At 39.8% G+C, this 11,544-nt stretch overlaps 1 protein-coding gene across 2 annotated transcripts in view; it reads right to left on the bottom strand.

Annotated features, from left to right (window-relative positions):
• The window catches only part of TTC7A (tetratricopeptide repeat domain 7A), a 167,593-nt gene extending 158,259 nt beyond the window's left edge, over positions 1-9,334 (bottom strand). Inside the window, exons 1-2 of one of the 2 annotated variants that reach the window (XM_005416310.2) lie at positions 9,174-9,334; positions 7,495-7,663 (exon numbers count right to left, since the gene is read on the bottom strand). In XM_005416310.2, coding sequence (XP_005416367.2) covers positions 7,495-7,654 — 160 coding nt within the window. In that variant the 5' untranslated portion in view covers positions 7,655-7,663; positions 9,174-9,334. Of the gene's footprint in view, positions 1-6,707; positions 6,765-7,494; positions 7,664-9,173 lie in introns of those variants that run through there. The other variant, XM_031060383.1, reaches the window with a different exon arrangement.
• Between the last annotated feature and the right edge of the window lie 2,210 nt (positions 9,335-11,544).

Raw genomic sequence — 11,544 nt, 5'->3', positions numbered from 1 at the left:
TGTGGATTAACATTTAAAAGATGCATCTTTTGCCAAGCAAAAGTGAAAACAAGTTCTGCCAACAAAATGTCTTATTTTAATTTTAATGTCCTGTTGTACCACACATCCTTTTGGCTGGGACTCAAGTTTTCTAATGGGCAGATAAAGAAACTAATTTTATTATTTAGGTTCTGTTTAAAGGAACCCGTCTCCCACAGATCTCAGTTCTCAGAGAAACAAATATCTCAATCTTGTGTAGTCATGAGAGGATTCCAACAAAGGAATTTGTGCCCTGCCCCTGCCAGACCCTTTAAAAAAAAACCAAAAACCAAACAAAACAACACATACAAAAAAACAAAAAAAAAACCCCATACACACACACACAAAAAAAAAACACCAAAAAAACCTACCCCGAAACAAAAAATCCAACACAAATTCTACTCTTCTACTATGTCCCACTAAGTTCTACTCAGTCACATCAGCAGCTGAAATTACTGACAAAAGTAACCTCACCAAGGAGTTGCCAGTAGAGGAAACAGCAGTAAAGTAACAGAGAGAACTGCAAGCAAATATATCACCTTAAAAGCAGCATGTAGGTTAACAGTTGCATGCTGGCAAGTGTTCGTCATCCTCATGAAGCCCATTATCACTGAAAAGCTACATCTGTGTACAAAAAAGTGAAATCAGAGGTTTAGGTAACTTTATCCTGAACTATCACCCAAGCCTATGCTCTTCTCATCTCAACTTTGTGCCCAGTATAATGCTGGCTCTTCATGACCAACAAGCTTCCCTAAAGCAAATTAAAAACAGTGGTGCTGTCTTTAGGAAGGTTCTAGATACCCTTCCCAACTCTTCAATGAACTCAAGTGCCTCAGTCAGCATCATCACTTCCAGGGTGGGCAGGTTCCAGTAGTGAATTGGGACCCCTGGGAAGTCAGAACACACCAAGGTAACAACCCTTCTGGTTTAAATCGTATTATTAAAGTATAGAAGATTTAGACTTTCAAGTAAAAGCCTATGACACACATGCCATAATGTCACCAGTGCCTAAGCAGCACAATCCTTGACACTGAAATTAATGGAGAGCGACAGGGAGGAAGTTCAGGCTCAGGATTTTTTCCCCTGTACCTTACAACCTGCTGCCCATTTCTGCTAAATGGGTACATCACAGCACACTGCCCTCAGGTCAGACAGGAATAGCAATGCAGGCAGGATGAAAACTCAGCTTCTGGGGAGGGTGGGGCCAGTTGTGCTGCAAGGAGGTAAGGAAGATCTGAGTTCCCTCTACTTTTACCATTCACAAATTTGAGTACTTTCCTTGTAGCCATGTGGCTCCTAAACAACAATACAGAAATGGAACATCTTTATCTTGACATGGGCAATTGCAACATGCTTTTACTTTTCTCCATTAGTGCCTAGAGAAAATATAAAGCTAACTGCTTAGTTGAACACAGAAAAAATGTCTTCGACCTTCCATTAATCCATTTTCTGCACTTGTCTCAGTGGACTAGACAAGGTATTTTCTTACATAGTAAGATATACACACATACCATCTCTTTTTAGATATTACAGGATATTTTTCTTAAGGAACTTCAAAAGCTCTTAAAAATTATCCTGTAGTAAAAATCTCAAGCTCAAGAGTATGTATAACCACGGGGAGGGGGTTTTTGGCATACAAGAAGTGGAACAGTATTCCAAACACTGTCCGCAAAAAGAAGACATCCTGAAAAGTGCTATGCCTTCTGAAATGAGGGACAGACTCAGAAAGTACATGTACTGTCCATTAAGAGGTTCATAAAACATTACCTGAATTAAAAATGCTTCTGGCAAAAAATAAGTTAGAAGTGTAAACTCACCTTCAAAATAAGCTTATGAACTAAATTATGACCCTACAAAACTATATGATGTTTCTAAACTCAATTGATCTACACTTGAAATTGTTCAAACTACTGGTACTCAAAATCATTCCACACAGTCTGTATTCCAGAACCCTCCACAGTTTTGATACTATGACCTCACTGACCAAAAACTAAGTGGACAAAAATCTCATTCCAGAGAAGCTAACTCTAATTAAAAGTAAGGCTGCATAAATTAAGAGGATAACACCCAATAACCCATTTATGTTACTTGAGTGGAATAAATCCTTGCAGCATGGGATTGGTAGCATTTAGTAAAGAACTGAACTAGAAAAGCTAGTAGCTTAGGATCTGAAATCAGAGTTTGATGAAGTACTGGAATAGTCTTTAAAATAGAGGTATTCTCTTGTGAAGAGCACCAAAAAAAACCCAAACCCAAACAAACAAAAACAAACCAACAAAATTAAAAAAAAAAAACATACCCACAAACCTTGCCTTCCTCCTTTCAATTCTCTATATTATTTAGTTCAGTAAACCAACAATGAATGAAACGAAACTAAACAGGAAAGCTTATTTTTCCCATTTTAATCTATGAGTTTTTAAAAATGTACACATGACAAGAAATTTATCAGCTTATCAGGAACACTGAGTTAAATAAATTCATTTAGTAAACTGAAAATCTTAACCAAATTCTTTAGAGAGGAGGGAAAAGTAGATTTACCAGAACATAGCTTTGCAATAAAGCTGTCTTTAACTCTACATTTCATTCTCATTTTCAAACAAAAGCAACTGAATACAAATCTCACCTAGGAAATTATTCATCATGTAGAAAACCATTTTAGAAAAATGGATGACACACAAGCAAATGTCAAAATTAAAGACTCCAATTAAGTATATAAACAAGTGCGTGATACATCCTCTGATTAGCTAGAGTGAACAACTTTAATACCAAGCTTGCATTTACTGTATGCAAACCTACTGTTTTTAACAGTAGTACAAGCCAACAAAATAAGAAACTAATTAAGAGAAGAATGACTAAGAAGTTTAAAACAATTTATTCAAATTTTGAGGCTTCACTTGGTCAATTTAAAACCATTATTAAAACAAAGCAAACAGTTTTCAAACCTGCTGAGTAAAAGGTCAGGTTTTCTGTTATCTCTGTGATATCACCATTCTCCTTTCAGAACACCACCAGAATCTCCAAACACCCACTTCCAGCACTGGAAACCCAAGACAATCATTTCACATGGGCAGAAAGCAGAACAATATAATTCAAAGTATACAGACCTCATCACCATTGAATTGTTAAAAGATACAACCACAAGAGAAACAGGAACACACATAAGCACAGGAATTTATTCTAAGACCGAACAAAAACAAAATAATCCAAAACAAGATGTGCTGAACTCAGGATGCTGGAAGCAGGTTCCAGTCTGTTTATCATTATCAAACTCAGGAAAAACCCCTACGTGGTAGCTTTGAGGTTTTACTTTGAAAAATCACAGATCTTAGCAGAGCTCTAAAGCTCAGTGGCTCAATCCAGCAATGTTTGTTTCAAGATTCTATCTTTGGTTTCTCAAATGTGTCACACCACAGATCTTAAGCATGTTTAAATGACTAAAATGGGTCCAAGAATAAAATATAGACAGCTCTGAACCACTAACAGAGTCTCATTTCCTGGTAGATATGACTTGTGGTTGGATTTGTTACAATAAAATGCAGACTACTCCTTACAGGCAGATTATCACCTTGCTCACTTCCACACCTTTCCAAAGATCTAAAAAGATCAAGCTCACATTGCAGCCTTTTGATAAAATGGATGTCTTTTCCAAAGTTAAAAAAACCCCAAAACTAAAGAACAAAACCACTTAGAAAGAAAATTACAAGCAATAAATCTCAATTTAGTCTGCAGTCTTCTCTCACAGTCACCAGAGAAGAGGCTCTATGTCCACTACCATTCACATCAACTGTGTCAGATGCCATTTGAAGAGGTGATGAATCACCCCAGAACAGCCAACTTCTGACTCTACAAAGAGTTCAGACTGAAGCTGCACAAATTAAACCCACCCTGAGCTGCCAAATGGCCAATAATAACACAAAAATGACTAAATTACAAAAATTACAGGATGGACTGGGAGAAAAGGAGAAAAACAGGCAGTGGGACTTTTAAAGATTTAACTCCCTAGAAATCCATTTAGAAACTAGATACCACATGCAATCCTATGGCACTGTGCACAAATACAGACAGGTAGCTTTCTCCAGGCTACCCCACTCCAGGTGGAAGAAGTCCAGTGCCTGGCCTGACAGCACAGGGCTAACTGCAGCAGCTCTGACACATCCCTCAGCACAAGCTAAAGCCCCTCTCAGTCATTACAAAACAGGATCCACACAACACATGAGCCCTGCCTGACTCTCCACCACCCAGGCTGACAACAGCCTGCCTCAGGTAAAGCAGCTCTCCTCCTGCTCTCAGCAGCACAGCAAACATTGCCACATCACAGAAACCTCTTTCTTAGAGCTCAGCTACGCTGAAGCCCTGGCTAGAGCTACATAGTGCTTTGTAAGGGTTAGGAAGTAGCCTAACCTAGTACCAGGACGATTTACTCCTTTCAAAGAGAGACATCTGCACAGTTTCTGCAGCAAGCACAGACAGAGGAAAACCAGTGGGCTCTAACAGCTACACAGTTTGTTCTGAAGTCTTTTTTGCTTGCTGTTTCAAATGGACACCATCAAGTAACAAAGTCACAGTGTGTCCCAATTGAATCAGAAGCAAAGTTTGCTTACTCAATACTGTTTTATGCAACATAGAGCTTCTTGCATCAGAGATTACCAGCAGTAATATGAACTGCAGAAGTAAAATTTTCAGGAAGGATTGACTTCTTGAAGGATGGGGAGGAAGGAGACAAGTACAAACCAACCACCTATTAACTAACCAGAGAGGTTAAAATTAGTCATAATGAAAAATCAAACAATTGTCAGAGCTCCACTCACAGCACCCACAAAACTTGTCTCCTCACAGTGCAGGGATTTAGAACAGGAAGCAGCAGTCAGATGAGACACTGGAGAATCTTGCTCTCTGCCATTTCTCCTGTGACTTGTCAATTGCACAAGCCCTCATACTGATAAAGAACTTCAAAGTTTACTTCTTGAAACTCACTTTGTGTGGAAGTTCAGTGAGAAGGCAAGCAAGACTTTTTTTCCCTGCTCAACTTCTTCAATCCAAACATAAGGGTACAAATCCAAGGGTACTGCCTCTTACCATAATATGAACCCTCTACATGCTGTGGATCTCCAGAGATTTAGTTCAACATCCACCTTCGGTGTTGCAAAGGTTAAAAGGTGCTCTAAGGAAGGAAACTTGTTTTTGCTGGATTTCTAAAACTGGTTTTATCTGTGCAACTCCTCCCACTGTATCCCACGTTTCTTGTTACGTTTTTGGTAATTTCCAACATTAAAAGAATAGGTGTCAGCATTAAAAAAATAAGCCTTTTATCTGACTGTTCTTTGTTCCATGACCTTTCCAGCCTAATCCTGAGTGCTTGAGAACCGATGCAGCCATTCTGCATACAGGCATTACTCAGCAGTATTACCTACACAAAACTCAGGCAGTTTCAATTTCACACTATGAGGCAATACAAAGTTCTGCTGCTTTTAACTAATGCAGGATGAACAGGGATATTCTATTAAACCAACAGCTTTCTCCCATTTCTGAAAATGTGAACAAGAAATTGACTGAGGAACCTAACTTCTGCCTTGAAATAGACAGGACTGTGGCTTTTGAGGATATTTGCCTAAATGGCCCCCACAAAAATTTTACTATGAGCAACATTCAAGAGCATCTTTAAAGAAGGCTTCAGATTGCATAAACAACCAATAGTTCAACCAAAGGCAGTAACACAGTATGAATGAACATAATTTCTGGAGAGATACCATATTAAAAAGGGGAATAAGAAAAATATATGGCATAAAGTATCAATGAATTTTAAATAATTCAACTCCATATTGTTACTTGCCCTGCAGAAGCAGCCTGGACACACGTTTTAAAATGAAAATTTAACTCTACACTGCTATTGCCATAGCTACTTGCACAAAGTGCTAACATAAGAGTGCCTGAGGGAACATGGCATCAGTGATCCTAGCAGCGAGTGTCCTCTTCAAACTCAACTGGACAAGCTCCACTCTGCTGGACTTCTTTCTGTCAGCAACTTTGGTAGAATACTGAGTGATTTACTACACTCTTGATATCTTAGCTAATATGAAAATAATCATCATGGAGTATAAAGACTGTGAAACCATAACAGCACAGAGGTCTCTCTGCAATGACAGACTCCATATGGTTTACATGGCAACACAGTATTTACATTCCACGTTAAACCACACAGGGAAAGAAACCAAAACACTGCCTGACACTCTGAGGCAAACGCCTCCAACATCTTCAGATGCAAGTTAGGTAATCCACACAACACAAGGGGTCTTATAACAACAGGGTTATTCCATCAGTTTCCACACACACATTATCATTATGCTCACACCTCACCAAGGGTCATACCTGGCTCCCAATAAGGACAGTGCATCTCCTTCAGACTCTGGAGTGCACCAGGAGTTGCTCTCAAATACACTGCTGAGAATGCACTGGCAACTACCCTTAAGCCATGCAAGCATCAGTGTGAGGCACAAGTAAATTAGTCCTGATCCACAAAAGCTCATTAATGAAGCAGATTCACTCAGTACCACAGGAAACAAAAATCAAAGCAAGCAAAGCAGCACAAACAGGATTTCAAAAAAAGCAGAATGATTCAAATTATTATCAGTAATACTAGCAGCCCAGTCAAACAGTATTTCGGGTTGATTTGGTTTCACTCTTTTACATACCAGTTGAAGGTATCTGATCATCAGAGTTCTCATTCACCTAATTAGCTGGTGGACATGCTGAAAAGAGTAGAAAGCAGTAGATAGGTAGCAGTACTTGAGCAACATTTATAAAGGAACCGAAAGCAAATGAAGGAGAAGATTACTGATCTTTTTCTCCCCCCAAGTCAAAAACTGACAAGGGTCTTTCCCCCACTCAAAAAGGAAATGCAATTTCACTACCCACAGAGGTAGTTTTAATTAGAATCTCTCAAACAGTGCAATGTCTACAGAGTTACAAGGGGGAGGAGAGATTCCTGTTTGTACATATGATCTGATACTGTGTGACATGCATTGCAAAAATACACTACCTGCTTTGAAAGCACATATTCTCTTAGTCCAAAGTTTAAAACTTGGAGACATCATTGTTGTTTAATTCACAGAAATCACTGAAATTTACAAGCAGATGAACTCTTTCTAACCCAAAGCATAGGCCCCAATTCAGCCAAGGGCTTGATTCTTGATTTAGGTTTTCCCAAAATGGACACACAAGCTCAAGCATGTCGCTGACTTACAGCCAAGAGTTACCACAAGATTTCCAATTTAAAGCTTTTCTTTACAAGGCAGCCAAGTTTAAAAACCATGGACTAAGACTCCATAATGCCTTCAAGTTTGAAACTACACAGACCATACCATGTAGTATCTTCTACAGCATACCTCTTTGCCCTAATCCTGCTCCAGCCAAACCATTTGGAGAAACACCTACAACCTAAAACCAGCATATTTCAAATATACACACATGGTCCTTTACCTTTAATAACAAAGGCTTCAGTTATCAATCGCAGCATGTACAGAGGCTCCTCTTTGGTTGAAAGGTCATCAATTCCTGCTTTTGCATACATGCTGATGGCATCTCTGTAGCATCCCTCCACATAATGCAGCTTTCCTAGGATCAGCATAGCTTCTGTCATATACTTCGGCTGAAATGGAGCAGAGAGAGAAAAAGTGTTCACAGGGTGAAATACCAGACAGGAAGAATGAAGTACTCCACAGCAAATTAGGCAGGTCAGAATGCTTTCCTCTCACAACTGCAAAGGCTAACCTCATGAGAGCAGTAGCCAATAAGGTCAGGCAACCACTTTGGAACTCAGATTTGAAATACAGTTTGTAAGCCAACTCTTTGGTCTCAGCTGACCTGCTCTATCGATTCACCAGCCACAAAGAGCACATAAAGGGCTGGCACTGTCAGAATTACCTACACACACTAAGAAAAACCCCTGCATTTAAACTAGACAGTAACCATCAGTTTTTAGACAAGTAAGCTCCCCTCTCCTCTGTATAATTTAATTAAAGAGTGAGAAAAGCCTCAAATATTCTTTAGTTGTCAAAGAACTTTCATACAACAGTGAAAAAACAGAAGGCACACCTGCTATTTCTAAGATTCATTTTGTTTAAAGATTGAAAACAAATGTAACAGAACCTCAGTAAAACACATCTGTTCAGACCCTCTGGAAAGCATGAAAAGGTTCCTAAGCCTTCATACGCATTTTTTTAATACATGCTATCTGTAGCTAAGTCACCACTAGCTAAGAAACAGTAATGCCAATTCATGCAGCCAAACTAAACACAAGGAACTGGAAGAATTCAGTAGTTCTGACTGTTAATGGGGTTAAACTATAAAGAGGGTTGAACAGATTCTCCCCCCCTTCCTTACTCTCTCCATTTTATGCACTAAATAGGCTGACCTTGCTCATTGGAAATTAACATGGTGAAAGTATAATGTACATTTCCAACTTAACTAAACTAGCCTGGCCATTTCAGGACCAAAAGTAACAGAAGTCTAGAGCAGACTGTTGTAATTCATTTACATCTACACACAGTTATGCAACTGTGTGTCAAAGGGCACCAATGCAGCAGCAGCAGCCATCAGAGTATTAAAACCCTCCTGAAGCTCTGCAACTGAGTTGACAAGCAGTTACTGGCCACACACCCAGATCACAAAACAAAATAAAAGCATTTCTTCTCCAACAGACACCAAAGGCAGTGCAAGGCTGCAGTCCTCTCAAAACAATCCTAAGTTCCTGACAGCAGCTTGTGGCACATTTTTCTCCAATCAGGAGCTACCAGTTGTGCAAAATTCCCTTAGATATGGAGCAGCAGGAGGTCACTCTGCGGTGCTGGCCTGACAGCACCCTTATGTGCCCACACCCCGCCACTTGAGAGCAATTCTAAGTATTTATCCCACTCCTTTCCAATTAAAAAAATAAACAGGATATGTCCTTGTAGCACATAATTTCTTTGCATATGAAAAAGCAAGTTTCACAACATAAAACCCTGCCTAGGGGAATTACCAGTCTCTCAGTATCACCTAAAATACAGCACTGCATATCCACGGACATGAGCAGGGAACACCCACACCTTGTATCAGACTAATAATCATAGCAAAGAAGTATCCAGTTGGCAGGAATTATGATGACAGAGCCCACTTACTCTTAGTTTCCCTCTGCTTAAGATATTGGTCAGATACTGTTTAGCTTCACTCAGTTTGGGCTCACTCTTCTCTGACAGTGGAATGGAGTCCTTCAGTTTGGCAAAATTTTCCTTCAAACATTCCTCCAGCAGAGCCTCTGCAAGCAGCAAACTCCCATGGTCCTCTGAAAGCACACACCAACCAACAAGAAACATTGTTTACTGCTATACTGATGATAAGAAACGAAACAACACACCTTTGAGACAAACTCAAATGAGGGGATAAGAACTCATTGACCAAAAGAAAGTTCCACTAACTTTTATCTAGTGGAAACAGTATGTTTTGTATGGAAAAATGAAGCACTTTGTTGTAACTTGAAGATTTTCCCTCCTTAAACCTTTAATTTTGGCAGCACCATTCCTTCTTACATTGTCACTAATATAACAGTTAAGAATTTTCATCACAAAACTCACTTTCAAAAGCGTAAGAACAAAGTTTGCAAACATTTCAGTGGATGCTTTTTATTTACAAAGGTACTAGCACGATATGAATGCTTTAGACTACAGAGAAGTGACAGCAGTAACTGCATCAAAAACTTGAACAATTTTCCTGAAAGTATGCAGAAAAAAAAATTAAAAGACAAATTATACAGATTCTACACATCTATTATTAAAGACAAACAAGGATTGATCCTTTGCTGTAATTAACATGCCTCTTTCTACATTAAAATTCATCCCTGTTCACAGTTCCACAGAAGACACACAAACACAGGTAGCAGCAATGGATACAGCATGAAGCATCAATGGAATGTGGCAATCGTGCTGAAAAAAAAAAAGTTTAATCTGCGAGAGTACTCAGAGTTCTTACATGACAGGCCCATTTCTGCAGTTCCTTCATTCATAACAACAGTACCTCCAGCAGCAGACTAGTGGGTCAAGCCAGGTAAGGAAATCTTTGAATACCAAAAAGCCCAGCCCTACATTTCATATATATTCCATGTTTCAAAGTCTGAAATTTGAGAATGTTAGATACACAGTAGTGTACCTATTTTTGTATTTTCAGTCCAGGAGAGACCTTATGCCCACTTTCTACCTATACACCATGTAATAACTGTGTGGTGGTTTAGACTATTTTGTTGTTGTGGCCTAAGTGTTCAGCTACATACCAAATTATAATCATAGCTCTTCCTGCTCGTTTGCAGGTCTGCAACTAAACAAAGTACAGGTACATAAAATGGGAAGTGTAAGAGTTCAAGTATATTCCCCCCAAAGTTGCAGGCAGTCATTTCTACATACCAAAGTGCTTTCAGGTAGTCATTAATCTCTTAATCAAACTTAAGGAATTAGGTAAGATCATAGACAATTAACAAATAAATATACACAACCTCACAAAGCAAATACTACTGTTACAAAAATCCCATTCAAACACACAATCATTCTAGAAGCACAAAACCTGCTGAAAGAGGTTCTGTAGCAGTAACAAAGCATTACTCTTTCGTAACTAGCAAGTTATGATGACATGGCAGCAAATTAACAAATCATGTTTTTACAGCAATCATACTGTTGTTATACCTCTTAATTACAAGGGAAGAAACTACTGTGAACTCTTCAACTACTAATGCCCCCAAAGTTCATGATGATCTCTGCACCTGGGAAAACACAGCTGAAACCTGACTAAAGTTCAAAGGTTGGCCGTATGATTCTCAGCACAGGGTTCAATCTGCACCATGTAAACACTAGGAAAGCCTCAAAAATAAACATGCATTAAACTACCAGCATCACCCCCATCATGGTTCCCATTGTGAAGTTTAAGGGACCCCAAAAAGCTTCAACTCTAGGGCCACATTCTGGTCACAATCCCCTAAAGAAGGGGTTTTACTCCCAGAAGCAGCTCTTCTGACTTCAGTGGCAGAAACCTTTGTACCACTACCGCGGGTAAGATCAGGTCCTGTTCACAACTTACTTGCTGACCTCCGACTGAGTTATGCTGCCTCACTCGTTACAAAAGATTTCATTAAAAAAAAAAAAAGGCAGCAAATCAGTGTGTTGTAACATGGAAAAAATACTAATATACTTGCTATTTAGGAAATTTGTTTTACATGTGAAAGCCTTTAAGTAAAGCAGTGCCCATTGGAAACCGAGAGGGGTAACACAAGGGCACCCGCCCAAGAACAGCGCTGGGCAGGGGCAAGAGGGAACCAGCACGGCGCGTATCGAGAAGCTGATGTGAACCTTTCCAAGCGGAGGCGGCCCGGGCCGGCAGCACCCGGGGCGGGCTCGGAACCGGACAGCTGCCACCTGCGCCCGGCGCTGATCCCGAGCGCTCGGCAGCGCTGACACGGAAAGGAAGCGCAGCGTGATCTTCCCGAGCGCTGCTTCCTGAGCTCCCGCC

The sequence above is a fragment of the Geospiza fortis genome, unplaced genomic scaffold, assembly GCF_000277835.1.
Source record: "Geospiza fortis unplaced genomic scaffold, GeoFor_1.0 scaffold41, whole genome shotgun sequence".
In the NCBI taxonomy this organism is placed as follows: Eukaryota; Metazoa; Chordata; class Aves; order Passeriformes; family Thraupidae; genus Geospiza; species Geospiza fortis.
This window is presented reverse-complemented; position numbering and strand designations above follow the sequence as displayed.